This window comes from Phoca vitulina, unplaced genomic scaffold (genome assembly GCF_004348235.1).
Source record: "Phoca vitulina isolate PV1807 unplaced genomic scaffold, GSC_HSeal_1.0 scaffold1, whole genome shotgun sequence".
Lineage (NCBI taxonomy): Eukaryota > Metazoa > Chordata > Mammalia > Carnivora > Phocidae > Phoca > Phoca vitulina.
In genome coordinates this window covers 66,219,973-66,235,859 of record NW_022589704.1, presented here as the reverse complement: position 1 = coordinate 66,235,859, position 15,887 = coordinate 66,219,973, and the positions used below count along the sequence as shown (strand labels likewise).

Here is a 15,887-nt window from a genome sequence, read left to right as displayed (position 1 = left end):
TTGAATGTCTATTTGGAAAGCTAGATTTCATCTAAGAGTTAAGTCCTGATACTTTTCATCCTTTTCTATGATTTTCCCTGGGCACTTATCAACTTCATTACAGTATAAGTAAAAGACCATGATCTTGACTTCAATTATTCAATTGTTTAGAAAGTTGAGCCGACGGGGCGCCTGGGTGGCTCAGTTGGTTAAGTGACTGCCTTCGGCTCAGGTCATGATCCTGGAGTCCCGGAATCGAGTCCCGCATCGGGCTCCCTGCTCAGCAGGGAGTCTGCTTCTCCCTCTGATCCTCTCCCCTCTCATTCTCTCTCTCTCTCTGTCTCATTCTCTCTCGCAAATAAATAAATAAAAAATCTTTAAAAAAAAAAAAAAAAAAGAAGAAAGTTGAGCCGAGTTCACCTCCTTGATGAGGTAAAGCAAACAATCTTTTCTTTGTCCTCTGTGGGGCTCAGTGGGGGGTGGCTATGGCACCTTGTGTTTTCCAAAAGAACCGCAACACTATCTCCCACCCCACATACTCTTCTGCAAGGTGACCTTGCCACCTAACCATGAAGAGCTGGAGTCTGTTTCTCTACCCCCTTTGAATCTGGGCAAGGCTTATTATGACTCTTTAACCAATAGGATATGGCAGAAGTGACAGTCAGCTCATTCTAGTTCTAGTCCTTAACTAGCCTGATGGCCTCCACTAGTTAACTCCTGGAAGCTAGCGGTCCCATAAGAAATGTGACTACCCTGAGACAGCTCTGCTGTGAGAAGGCCAATGCACTATTAAAGCCCGTGAGGATGGAGACCCCATGTGGAGAGAAGAGAGGTCCAGGGGTAGCAGGGACACATAGTGAAAAGCCATCTTAAAAGGGGATCCTCAACCCCCAGAGAGTCAATGTGCCTCAGAGATGACCCACCCAGCTAAACCCTCTCCGAATTCCTGACCCACAAAATTGCTGGCAAAATGTGAGTGGGTACTTAAGCCATTAAGGTTTGGAATAGTTTGTTACAAAGTAATAATGAACTGAGACAGTAGGCATGTGCTGGTCAGGAAAATGAGAATGAAAAGGAATAGCTCTGTATGAGTGGTTGTACTCAGCATCCTTAATAAGACAGTGGAAATGCATTAGCATCTCATTAAAAGAAGAAAACAGAAATCCCTATGAATAAACAAATGCAAAATGGAAAAACTGAAAGTAAGAGAAATTACTACCTAAAATGATGTGACATATTTTAAAAGGCTACTCAGGGAAATGCTGAGAAGAGATATGTATGTTTTTAAGTAAATTATTAAAATTTTTTTAACGTAATGAGCCACAGTTAATTAATTGACATGCAAAACAGGCAAGTAGGTTTTTTAGTTTGAGTGCTTTCCAAGTTATTAAACCAAACCAATTAAATTTTAAAAAGGGAGTCACAGAGGTCATACTAGAAAGAGAAGAAACATTTTAAAAAGTGGAAACATTGCCTCAGTGGAGAGAAAAGGTCAGAGGCACATGCAGGGATATCTGATTCCAAAGCTATGATTTTTCTTGTTTTTGTAATTTCACATTAAAGTAATATAACTATATTAGAGGAGAACTGGGGGAAGGAGGTGCAATAAAAACTCCAACCCACCACCCTGTCACAATCCAGTGGTGAGGCACTGAGAGGGCCTGGGAGCCGGGGGGTCCTCACGCACAGCTGCTGCTGCCCCTGCCATTCAGCCTAGTATTCTGATGGGGTATCTGCGAAACCCGGTAGCACAGAAGACACTTTTAGGAAAATCTCTTGAGACTAATCATATTGCTAAAATATTATGAAGAGCAAAAATGAAATATAACCTATTAAAAAGCCCATAGAAAACAGATCCGTACCACCCGATGTATTTACCTATATGTTTAAATACCAATATATTTAAAGTAGTATCTATATAGGAAATATTAAAAGCTGTCTTCTTTAAAGATCAGAGAATACTGAATGGGTATGACCATATCCGCAGGCTTAGATCAAACAGTAACCATTATAAAGACATTGCTGAACATTAACCTGTTAACAACTGCGGAGCTTCTGATGTGAAATCTACTGATCTACAAAAAATAAAATAATGAAAATCATCCTTTTATTGTAATGAAAATATCTTTTAAAAATGATCACATAAAGCCACTGCCAGTTTGGAAAGAATGAGCCCCAAAGATGCAAAACTAAGGTGATTTTTAATTAAATAACTAGTATTCTTAATTCAGCTAAGACATTTCAGAATTCTGCTCAAGTATCCAACATAGCTAATGACACGTCAATGTACAAAATATATATTTTTTATATCTTTTTTTCTCCTTTCACTTAGTTGCTAAATATTTTATCACAAATAGGATTGGGAGCATTTGTTATAAAGGTTAATACTAAATATCTGTTAGCAAAATGTCTACAACTTACTGGGGATTTTGATTTTTCAAAAAGGCTAACATAGTCTTTAAACACATCACAGAGCAAAATTCTCCAAGTTTCCTTTCATGATACACATTTTTTGAACACATTTTTTAAACACTGAAAATCCTTTGACAATTGGCCAAAACTAGAAAGAATACTGGTGTTAGGAGCCTTTCCTGATTTAGGGACTTCTTTTTTCAGGTTTTGTTCTTTTCTTCCCTATTCTTTCTTTTCTTTCAGGTTCACCTCCAGCAAAAATTCATCCATCGAGGTATAACATTTCAAAATCTGGGCATGTAAAAATATGGACCTTAAAGCTTCCCTTTATTACACTGTTACTTACATACTTTAATGGAAATATATTTTACCTGCAAAATCTGTGTGGGGGATATTTCACCATTGGTTTCAGTTGCAAAAGACACCATATGCTCTGGAAAAAAATACTGACGAAAAGATACAGGTTATATTATTTCAAAAGCCATGTTAGAAAAGATTCAATTATGACCAATACAGTAAGCTCGAGCAAAAGTTCTTTAAATCAGTGTGTTGAAAATTCACCTAAAGTCCTTCTCAAAATGCCAATCCCTGGACTCTACGTTCAGGTATCTTAATGAGAAGGTAGGAGTAGGGCCCCAAAATTAGCAAGCACCCTCAGATAATGCGGATGCAGAGAGCACCACATTCGTCAAGTTCAAAACACTGCCCTCAGGATGACAGCGTGCTTGTTCCCCTATGTCTTCCCTGAGCCCTGTGGGCACTCTGGCAGGTGATAAAGGACCATCGACTCCATGTCACAAAGTCAAGGATCCTAGAAGTAAGGGGTATACCCAAGGTCATAGCCACACGTAAAGGAACCAGGACTTGTAGGGCCAGGGAACTAAAAGTCAGGTCCTTTTCAATGTCATTCAATCATAAAATTCACCTAGGGCAGTTGTTTAAAATAGGAATTCCCAAGCCTGGTTCCTGGAGTGTCTGATTCAGTAGGTCTGGGTCCTCTCTCCTCCCCCAGGTAATTTTTATGATCAGACACGTTTGGGAAAATATAGACTACTATACTTCCTCCAAGGATGGGGTTTTACGACGGTTCTATTACCATTTGGTCTAATACTGTGGTCAGTATTAGTTACAGCATTCCTGGCCTCTATCTACTAGCAGCCCCCCTGTCCCTCCACCCCCGGAATGACAAGCAAAAATGTCTCCAGACATTATCAAATCGCCCCCAGTTGAGAACCACAGCTCTAGGTCTACAAAATGAGTGTACAGCCTTGTTCAAATAATAATAATAATAAAATATAACCAAAAACAAGCACTAAAACCATATGCCTTTAACTATACTTTTAAATTCTTGCTTTTAACAAAGATTAACAACAAGAAAATAGTTTCCCTTCAAATTCTAATTCTATTTGATTTTTATTAGGACTCTTTTATTTTCTTTGTCAAAGGTCATCCCATTATGTTTTTATTAATAGGTTCAAATAAAAGAGAACGTAAGAGGTCTTTCAGGGTTTGAAAATATTCTATTATAGTATGTATCATATATTTTTCATAAAGGATCATTTCAATCCAATTATCCAAAACTTCATGTAAAAATATGTTACAGCTGCAGAGACAAAAACAATTTAAAATAACGAGCCCAGAGGCTATTCTGACTTTTCCAGATCCCTAGATCTTCACTAGAATGTGACACATATTTCTTTTCTTTTAAAGAGAACTATCATGAAAGTAGTATTTATTAGATAATGCTCTGGTCTTTAACTCATTTCTACTTAGCTCAGTCATTACTGCACTGAAAAAATATTTTGGAACAGCAAGATTCATGTCAATCTGAAATTTTTGGCTAAGCTATAGCACTCCCAACAATCATCAATCTGTTTTTACTTTAGAAATTTTCTTACTTAAATTTCCTAAATTCTATGAAAAGTGTTAAACTATAATATTTTGGAGCTGCTTAAGGATATCTAATAAATGATTCCCCAAATTAAATGTATCTATCTTCTTTTTCTTAAAAAGCAAGAAAAAGTTCTGTGATTCAACAGTCTTACACAATTCACAGTGCTCACCATAGCACATACCCCCCCAATGTCTATCACATAACATAATAAAAAAAAAGAATTAAAAAAAATAGACAAGAAGAAATTTAAAAAAAAAAAGAAAAAGAAGAAATAGCTCCCCAAAATGGTTAATCTGAATTTCTGTGATAATGCTAACTAATCATTGTTAGAGTACGAAGAAATGTAACTATGATGTTCACGGAACAGAATTTTTACCTACAATTTACCGAATAGAGAATTGTATTTGATTTATGGTGACTCTTTTCTTCACATAAAGTAAAATAACATTTAATGAATTCATTTATTTCCCATAACTATTAATGGGGATTTCACTTACCATTGGGTTTTTAAAGAATTCATATTTGGCATAATTTTTTCTAAAGTATAGTTTATTTTCTTCTTCCATTCCCCAGTTAGATAGCACTTCAATCACCAGCTCATGGTCTTCCATTGTTCTTTCTGTAAGGAATGTTTCCGTGAGTATGTCAACAGAATGATGGATAGATGGATGGATGGATGGATGGACAAATGAATAGAGAGAAAAGACAGACAAACATGTAGGTAGAAAGAAATATATATGGACACATGTACCCATACAAATTTATAAATCATATTATGTATGTATCTTTATTAAATATAGCAAATTTCAACTCAAGTCTAGAATAGCCAGATTGATACTATTTTAGCAATTTTGAATTAATAATGTTGATTTTTTTTATACCAAAGCAGACTGTAACCTGAGGAGAAAAATGACAAAATATCACAATGCACTTTTTGCTAATTGCCAATTCCTTTTATCGTTATGTAAATTATAATTAAGTTTGATAATAAATCTGCATTAAGGATGAGGGAGCTATTCTTTTTTCTCCAATTCGTCATGATGCCAAAATTAAAATATTTGCCTCAAAGTGGAACAATTCACCCCATTAAGAGATGAAAAATTTTGACAGGTTCAAAATGCATTTAAGATACATAGTCTGGATAGTTCAGAAAAATTAAATGCTTTAAAAGGAAAAATTTTTATGCAAGAACATACAATTTTGAAGAAACCTAATATCTTGTGGCACTTTATCCTTTCAAAACTAATGTTCAGGCAAATATATTTTAGGTAGTCTAGAAAGGCGCTTGGGAGGAAAGGTACTTAAATGAAATAAGCAAAAACAACTTTACAGAGGGGAACATAACATGCAAAGTTCCCATTTTAATAAGAAACTTGATGTCCATAGTAGTGCTATTCATAATAGCCCCAAACTGGAAACTACCCAAATGCCAATCAACACAAGAATGAATGAATAGTGTAAACAGTGTAATAAGTAGTGGAATACATACTACAACAACACACAACTGTATGGGTGAATTTCACAAACATGATATTAAATGAAAGAAGTCAGGCACAAAGAGTACATACTACATGCTTACACTTACATAAAGTTCAACACAGGTAAAATAAATCTATGGTGTTAGAAATCAAGATAATGGGGAGAGTGGGTGAGGGAGCAGGGGCATGAGGGGAACAACTGGGTGTGGGAGATACTGTTTTGTTCTGGGTATTGGATATCCAAGTTTATGCAACATCTGAGAGTTCACTGAGTTGTCCACATATGGCTTGTTCACTTTTCTTAAGGTATATCATATTTCAATAAAAGGTTAAAGAAAAGTTACTGTGAAATTACTAATGCAAAACAGGAAGTGAAGAACAGCCAACTAAGGAATATAGAAATCCTCTGCTTTTTTTAGGTACTTCTAGGACCTTTTTGAAAAGTATCTGTGTCTCAAACATTCAACACTCAGTAGTGATCTGTGACTTACAACACCCGAACCCTTGAAAGTAATGTCATACTTAAATAGAAGCTTATTCATCTGAAAGAGTTCTCAATGAATATGGATGAGTTTGAGCTAAGTGTGCATCAACACTCTGGGTTCTGTTTCTAACTCCAATTGCTCTTTTTCTGTCTCACTGACGAGCTCGCATAGCTCCTCCTCCCTCCTAAGATGCAATCCTTAGCTAAAATCTTTTCTTTCCCTTTCTTAAGCTAATTCACTCTCCTTCAGCCATCCCGTCTGTTGAGTTCCTTGAGATGAAATCGCTGGCTACAGTTGATTTTACTCATGCTCTAGTCCCAACTGTTAGACTTTCCACCACCTCAAACAGTTTGTCTAAATCCAAAGTCAGTATGGTGGTTCCCCCAAAATATTAAACAATTCCAGCAATGCCAATCCTGAGCATATAACCAAAAGAAACGAAAGCAGAGACTAGAACAGATGTTTGTATACCAATGTTCATAGTAGCATTATTCATGACAGGTAGAAACACCTAGTGTCCACCATCAAGATGAATGGACAAACAACATGTAGGACACACATACAATGGAATATTTAGCCTTAAAAAGGAATGAAATTCTGACACATGCTACAACACAGATGGACCTTAAAGATATCATATGTAAAATAAGAAGACATAAGAACCGATATTGTAGGATTCCTTTTATATGTGATACCTGGAATAGACAAATTCGTAGAGACAGAAAGTAGAATGGGGGTTGCAGGGACTGGGGAGCAAGGAGTTATTGTTTAATGGGCTCAGAGTTTCACTATGAGAAGATAAAGATGTTCTGGAGATGGGTAGTGGTGATGGTTGTACAACAGTATGAATGTACATAATGCCAATGAATTATACCCTTAAAACTGGTAAATTCTGAGTTATGTCCATTTTATCAAAATGAAAAATAAACCTGAAAACAAAGTCATCTTCCCTTTTCTCTCTCAAACTGCTTTTTCCTAAATTCTCCTATCTCCATTGCATCTTTATAGCCACTCCTCTATGCTCCACTTCCACTATACCCAGATACCAGGGATTTTCCCTCCAAATGTCTCTCAACAACCCCTCACATTGTCACAATTCCAATTTAGACCTTCACTTTTTCTTAACTAATCTCCAAACTTCTAGTTTCTCTTTCTTCCAATCCAACCTGAACATTGATACCAGAGCAAACCTAATAGAACATGTGTGTCAATGTGACCCTTGCTCAAAATACTTTCTACTCCCAACTTGCTGTGGGATACATCCATGTAGTCTGGCAGTTATACTAATCATTCATCCATTCGACAAATATTTACTGAAGGCCTACCATGTGTCAGACATTCATCCTGGGGCTTGGAATTTTGTAGTGCATAAAACAGTCAGAAGTCACTGCCTCAGGGAGCTTTCACTCTAATGGGAAGACATGGACTATAAATAAAATGTAAATCTTAATAGGCAGTGATAAACACAACAAAGAAAAACAGAGCAGGGCACAGGGAGAGAGGAGGCCGTAGGGGAAAAGAATTCATTTTCAACAGCTTGCCAGAATAGGTCTCGTTGAGAAGGTAATGTTTGAACAAAGACCCAAAGGAGAAGGGGGCGTGAGCCAAGCAGACCCCAACAGGAAGAACAAGAACAAAGCCTCTGAGGCAAGAGCAAGGCTCTATGTTTGAAGTACCACAAGGAGGTTAATGTGGCCGAAGCTGAGTGAGCAAAGGGGCAAGTACTAGGAGAGGTTAGAGAAGCAATGGTGATGAGCTGGGAGGACTGGAGAAAGCCCTTCAGTTCATAGTGAGGTTCTGGCATTTCCTTGGAGTCAGATGAGAAGTCATTTTGAACAGAGAAATAACACGAACTGATTTATATTTTCATCCGATCACACTGGCTGTGGAGAACTGATTTTAAAAGGTGTAAGGGTGGAAGCAGGAAGACCATTTGGTAGAATATTGCAATTAATGAGAGGAGAGATGACATGGCTTGGATTAGAGCAGTAGCAGTGGAAATGTAGGAAGCAGGCAGAATCTGGATATACTCTGAAGGTGGGGCCAACAGGATCTGCTGACCAATCGGACACGAAGAGGAAGAGAGAGGGTAGTTAAGGGAGACACCAAGTTCTCCACCCAAGCTGTTGGAAGGATTGTGCTACTATTAATGAGTTTGAAAAACTGTAAGAAAATTCTTAATCTCAGGAAACAAACAGGGTTGCTGGAGTGGTGGGGCATGGGAGGGATGGGGTGGTGGGTGACAGACATTGGGGAGGGTATGTGCTATGGTGAGCGCTGTGAATTGTGTAAGACTGATGAATCACAGACCTGTAACCTCTGAAACAAATAATACATTATATGTTAAAAAAAAAAAAAAAGAAGAAGATAGTAGGAAGGGAAAAATAAAGGGGGGGACATTGGAGGGGGAGACGAACCATGAGAGACTATGGACTCTGAGAAACAAACTGAGGGTTCTAGAGGGGACAGGGGTGGGTGGATGGGTTAGCCTGGTGATGGGTATTAAAGAGGGCACGTATTGAATGGAGCACTGGGTGTTATACACAAATAATGAATCATGGAAATAAATAAATAGAGGAAAAAAAAAAAAAGAAAAACTGTAAGAGAAGTGGGTTGGGGAGAGTAAACGGTTACTGAGATATCCAGCAGCAAGTCACCTCCCTGACAATCTCTCTATTCTTACTTTTGTCTACTTCTCACACAAACCAGCTGGTATTTTCAGGCTTATGAAACATAGTTTCACATTCAACATACTATATCCCAAGCATGATATCCACATTTTTTTTAACTGCAGAGGAAGACAATTTCAAGGCAGTAAGCAAGATGTTTGCTTGTTTTACCAACCTGTGTTTCTTTGTACCCATTACCTCTCTCTACCACTAAAGAATCCTATGTTCTGCCCTCAAGATATGCTATGCAGAGAGAAAAAAAAATTACAGAAATGCATTTTATTTACTTTTGAGCTTCACAATAGACTTTATCAATCTCTGACAGATATAAGTGCTTGGGGAGAATCATGCCTAGCCAATCCTTGATTGCCTTATATAGGGACCCACCTTCTGTCTTCTGAGAAAGTTGCTGCAGTTAAGAGGTTGGTGGAGGAAAAGATGGAATAGAGATTGAGCTAGAAAAAATGGACAGTGTAGGCCCAAGAGACACTGTATCCTATCCCCTTCCAGAATGAGAATGCTTTCAGGGTGACGAGTTGATGGTGATAAAACACCAGATAAGTTTAATGATGCTATGTGGCTCAAACCAGAGGATAGCCTTAGGAGACATCCAGCTTCCAGTAGAAACCCTACATCTAGCATGATGGAGAAGCCATAACTGAGGGCAACATCGAGGCAGATGAGTCCATAGCATCCCATTATGGAGAAAGAGCACGGCAACAGTACCACATCCCCATCAGGAACATGGAAGAGCTAAGAGAAGAGCATGAACTTTAAGTGGCTTTGTGGTACTCAAATAAATTTGAGAGGAACAAGAGTTTCCAGAACATGAAGAGCTGGACAAGGGTTAGGCAAACACCCGTCCTGGGACTTAATGCCTCACCAGCATGTTGCAGAAGTGAAAGTAGGTCTAAACCTTCAATTGAGAATATTTAAACCTGTATGTAACTCATTTATAAAACCTGAATTTATTATTTACCCCAACAACACCGAGAAGAATCCATAAAAAAACAAATAATAGAAGATTAAACTATCTGCTGTCAATAAGGCAAGAGAATGAGAATCAAAAATTATTTAAGTTATTGAAATAAAAGTAGTTACATCTCTGCAAGTCTCCATCTGAGACCTTTTTCATTGCTATATTTGATTCTTATAATATTTTTAAAGATTTTATTTATTTGAGAAAGAGAGCACGAGAGGGGGAGGGGCAGAGGGAGAAGCAGGCTCCCCACTGAGCAAGGAGCCTGATGTGGGGCTCGATCCCAGAATCCTAGGATCCGAAGGCAGACGCTTAACCCACTGAACCACCGAGGTGTGCTTTAATTCTTATAATATTTTCAGTAGGCTAAATAATGGCCCCAAAGACATCTGGAACCTATAAATGTTGCCTTAATATGGCAAAGTCTTTGCAGGTGTCATTAACTTAAAGATACTGAGAGAAGAGATTATCCTGAATTATCCAGGTAGGCTCTAAATCCAATTACAAGGACCTTTATAAGACAGAGACAGAAAGAGATGTGACCCAGACAGAAGAGGAAAGGGCAATGTGACCACAGAGAGAGACTCAAGTGACTCGGACACAACCCAGGAATGACGGTAACCACCAGAAGCTGGAAGAGGCAAGGAATGGAGTCCTTCTAAAGCCCCAGAAAGAGCCTGCCGTCATCTTGAGTGCAGCCCAGTGACCTAAATTTTGGACTTCTCACCTCCAGAACTGCTACAGATTACATTTCTGTTGTTTGAAGCCACCAGGTCTGTGGTAAAGCAATAACACTGTCTAATGAGCAAGTTATAGTTCCATCTTACAGAAAAGGAACCTGAAGTTCAGAAGAGCGAACATCTCAGATTTGAACAGCATCCGCATGTCTGATCCCACGTCGATGCTGTTCGTCTGCAAGCACTGCCTCTGCCTCCCCCCCCCCACAGCTCCCACTGGAGGGGCATCCCCTGCTGCCTCTGCCTCCCCCCACAGCTCCCACTGGAGGGGCATCCCCTGCCGCCTCTGCCTCCCCCACAGCTCCCACTGGAGGGGCATCCCCTGCTGCCTCTGCCTCCCCCCCCACCACAGCTCCCACTGAGGGGGCATCCCCTGCAGCCTCTGCCTCCCCCACAGCTTCCACTGGAGGGGCATCCCCTGCCGCCTCTGTCTCCCCCCACAGCTCCCACTGGAGGGGCATCCCCTGCAGCCTCTGCCTCCCCCACAGCTCCCACTGGAGGGGCATCCCCTGCAGCCTCTGCCTCCCCCACAGCTCCCACTGGAGGGGCATCCCCTGCTGCCTCTGCCGAGCCTATTTATATCCTGCTCATTCTTTCCATATCAACTAAAATCCTCTCTCATGTTCCTGCAGCTCTTACGTTTCAACTGCTTCAAATTCTTTTATTTTGAAATGTGTTCAATAAATATTTGCTAATTAAGTGAAAATAAACAACCACATTTTGAGTGTAAGGGGAACAAAAATAATGGGCAGTATTTTAAATCATATCAATCTTAATCTCAAATGAAAGTAACATAAATCACTTGAATTTGGGCTGCACCAAAAAAGGAAATAAAACAAAAAAGGGCAGAAAAACCAAGCTGTATTTGAACAGTTAGGACAAATGTATAATGAAAAGCACTTCTGTGATCACCAACCAAGCGGCAGTCTACATGCAAACAAATCCCAGCACAGCAATCTAGAACGGAAAGATAATGTACAATATTCACAGAAAATTTCACAGAACTGTAGTACTGAATGTCTAAATAACACATAACTAGCATGGGGAAAATATCCTGGTAATCTTAAGGAGAAAAATTTCTTCAAAGAAAGCTAGACTAACTAGAGTATGTGAGAAAGCAGAAGACATATTTTTCATTCCTTCAAAGATGATTTCTGGATATTCTAGTGAAAATTCAGATAACATATAAGGAAGTAAAAGAGCAAAGTCCAGAGGATCAGATGCAGCTGCAGGTTCTCGCCTCATATACTCCTGTAGTAATGGAGCTACAACTTCCTTATCACAGAATCTGGCTTTTCAAAATTATATTATATTAATAATCTTATCAAATGTATACATTACTATCCCAATTTGGATGTACTGTCATATACTATCCCCCAATTAAGTCTCATTATATTAAAGGATTAATGTTACAATAATCCAAATAACCCTAAAAGGCATGATTGATTATCAGTTAATCACGTCTTGCAGAAAATTCCTGGTTTCTTTCTTTCTTTCTTTTTTTTTTTTTAAGATTTTATTTATTTATTTGACAGAGAGAGAGACAGTGAGAGAGGGAACACAAACGGGGAGAGGGAGAAGCAGGCTCCCCGCCAAGCAGGGAGCCCGATGCGGGGCTCGATCCCAGAACCCTGGGATCATGACCTGAGCCTAAGACAGACGTTTAACGACTGAGCCACACAGGCGCCCCCTGGTTTCTTTTTTTAAAGGTAACTAACTAAATACAGACCTTAATAGGGAAGAGTTCAACATGAAGATAGAAGATGCCTAGACGGATAACTTAGAGAGGAAAAGAAGAATGCGTAAAGGGAGATGAAAAGTTGCTGAAGACCAGCTTTGTTTTGCTTAGGCTAGGCCTGGGACATCATCACCGAGACATGAGAATGGGGGAAAAACAAAAAAAATACTAGTCTAGACGGCTTCTAATTAACTTTCTATTGATTCTTCCTCTTCAGTGTCATTCTAAAACCAAGTGGATATTAACCAACTAATGATCCTACTAAGTAACTTATAATACATGTTTTAAACGTCAAAAAGAAACAAATTAATTCTGTAACTGGGGGCTCCCTGCTGCAATACTCAAAAACAATGATACTAAGAACTGTCACCCAGAATGAGTTCAAATACTTTCTGGATTACCATGTGATAAATGACCCTAGGTACCTTTCTCAGAAATTCATCATGATTCTTTTAAAGACCTTATTTTTAAGACTTCATAAAATACTATATTAAAATATACTATCAAAACTTTACAGAGACAAGTCTACGTAGAAAACATTCTGCAGTATTTGTCAGGCATTGGAAAGTGAATGACAACGACTGTATGCCACTTCTATGTAGGCAGAAAAAGAGGAGAGAAGCCCTCCTAAATCACTTCAAAACCGTATCCAAAAAGGAGAAAAAAGGGGGAAAACCCTCCAAAGGAGTAAAGAAAAGCTTTCTTAAAACTAAAAGTTTTATCATGTCACTTGAAGTTTTATCTTTGTTTCTGACAGACCAGCGTGAAGTGTCATAGCAATGCAGTGAAATATGACCAAATAATAACTACATGTAATTCTGTTTTCTGTTTAATTTCCAGAAACTTTTTCTTAAAAAAAAAAAAAAAGAGAGTGAGAGAGAAGGAGAAAAGAGGAAAGAAGTTTCTTCTGAAACTGTTGATTTCACTTCAAAGTCTTTTAAAAACCCTCAATCCTCCCAGAATGGAAAGTGTTCACCTGTGACCTTCTGCCTGGATTTCTTCGCTGAATCTACTGAAAGTACAGCGTGGGGCTTAAATAGAAACCTGAGTCCCTACTCTTCTCATCACTTGATAAGAGAAGAAACAAAAGTGGCTTTTACCTCTAATTCGCCCAGAAAACAATTCTTTGTATACCTTTGTTACAGGAAACTCCAGGAGACAAATGGTCCTTGTACTTCTCTGGGCGAGGCAGAAACTACATACATTTTGTCAATCTTATTTTCAGATAAAAATGAACAGCCTCTGACCAAGCAAAACAAAAACTGGAGAAGCAAAGGATAAAAATAGGGCTCAATTCTGAAAGGTTCCTTAACCTAAGAAAACTATCTAATACCAGCGAGCTCACCTGGAAAAATTGTTAGCACCATATTCAGCTCCCTAAGTGCAATTAATAGGAAAATCTTGACACTAGCTTGATGGGTGTAAAGGCCTTGCAGATCATTCTTCAACAAACTGAAGTAGTCTTCATATTAACTCAGACTCACCGATCACAACTTGTATTCATAGAAATCCTTACTTTTCCGCAAAGTATTTGCATACACATCACCTCAAGCTGATTGATAAATACTCAAAGAGTTTAGAAACCCCTTCCATAAATCCTAAGTTACCTAATGCATCCTTTAAAGACTGAGAGCAAATTTCCATCTAGGTATGGCATGTTGCTTCTTTGGCTTCTTTTCCCAGTCTCTTCCTTCTATGTACATTGTAATGCATCCTTTGAACTGCTCAATATAAGTACCTTACAGTTTGGTACAGTTTAGTTCAAAAACCATTTATTTGTCCTAGACCCCGGATTACAAAAAAGTATACACAGATTTCCATCTCTCATGGAATTACTGTCTAGTTTTAATAATATGATCACTATTAAGATAGTTGCAGAAAATGTTAACAACAGCTCAGAAGATGGGTACTTGGCCCAACATGGAGCTTCAGGAAGACGTCTAAGTCTTTAAAAATCTCTTAAGTTTTTAAAATTGCATTTGCTTCCTTTTTTCTGATTTCTAAAATAATACATTTCCATTATTGGAAATTTGAAAACCATGAACAGCGGACAATCACAATCCATCTTTAAATCTATCAATCAGGAATTAGGACTTAACATTTCAGTATATTCCCTTCTTATTTTTTCTCTGGGTCTATATGAATGTATTTGTATATATTTTCCACAAAACTTAGGAAACATTGTATATATGTTTATATATATACCTTCAATCAATCAGCTTTAAAATCTTGTATCTGTCCACATCAGTCTTCAAAGGAAGAACTCCAAAAACGTGATCAAAAGCTGCATAACTTATATCCCATGGATGTATGTAATTTATTACATCCCACTATTATTATATCATTAGGTTTTATTTTTCTAATTAATATTGTAAATAATCCTGCTTGAACAGCCTTATATCTATTTCTTGGCCAAATCACTTGTTTTCCACACCCCAGTCTAGCATGTACTTGCGGAAACATCCCCTCCCAGGACACACCTCATCACTGACTCCCGGTGCTTCTGTTATTTTCAGGATTTGCAATTTCCCAAAGGATGTATTAGAAATGGTGGTGCCAGCAAGTATCCTAATTGTCTCAAGGAACAGCTGCTTGGAACCTACAAGAGACAGATCTGTCTGCCTACCTGCTCTCCGATGGAAGGGGCGACTCTCCTTCATAAGGTTGAGCATGGGGTGCCTCCAGTTGCTTCTCTCTCTCTCTCTCCTCTAAGACTGTGGCACTACGTTAGCTGGCTGTCAGCTTCGACAGTTGAGGGTTTTCATAATATTTTTAGGAAATGGCTAGCAGTTGTACCTTGCTACCATTTTTGACTAAAATTCCAAGTAAGCCTTGGAAAAGGCATAGCCAGGTAAAGATGGGTGAGAAAGAACTCACTGAGAATCCTAATGGCATGAGCAAGGAAACCAAGGCGTAGAAACTGTAGTGTATGCAGGCAACTACAGGCACTTCTTTCATGTATAAACTTAGAGGAGGAAGAGGGGAGACACAAGGCTGGAGATAGGAGGGGTAGGCAGGTCACAGGTGCTACAAGCCCTGCAAAGGACCTCGGACCCTAACGCACGAAGAATCAGGTCTGCATTCCCATGGATAACCTTGATATGACCGGAGGCAAGGGGACCAGTTACAAGGCTAAAATAATCCCTGAGGAGAGAAATGATAAGACCCAAACTCAGGCTATAGAGACACTAAGAAGGAAAAATCAGTCGCACCAGGAGGCAGATTTAGTTATAAGCACTCTTCACAGGTTCATATTTTATGCCACCAGCCTTAGTGTGCCACCAGGACACCGTGCGTCCTCGAAGCTCAGGTCAGTTTAAGTAGAGAAGGAAGCCCAATGCCACATATCCTACGGCTTCACGATTATTTGTGCTGGTGATAAGGGTGGTCGCAACTCTGATGGCTGGGAGGTTACAGACAGCACTGAAGGTCCAGACAATAGGAAAAACACTTGTGCCTCTGTTGTAAAAAAAAAAAAAAGAAAGAAAGAAAGAAAGAAAGAAAAAGAAAGAAAGA

The 15,887-nt window shown here is 38.8% G+C and overlaps 1 protein-coding gene across 3 annotated transcripts in view; it reads right to left on the bottom strand.

Annotated features, from left to right (window-relative positions):
• The window catches only part of GRB14 (growth factor receptor bound protein 14), a 112,099-nt gene that overhangs the window by 20,019 nt on the left and 76,193 nt on the right, over positions 1-15,887 (bottom strand). For all 3 annotated transcript variants that reach the window (XM_032409246.1, XM_032409247.1, XM_032409249.1), the window contains 2 exons: positions 4,783-4,904; positions 2,763-2,837 (listed from right to left, as the gene is read on the bottom strand). In XM_032409246.1, coding sequence (XP_032265137.1) covers positions 2,763-2,837; positions 4,783-4,904 — 197 coding nt within the window. The remainder of the gene's footprint in view (positions 1-2,762; positions 2,838-4,782; positions 4,905-15,887) is intronic.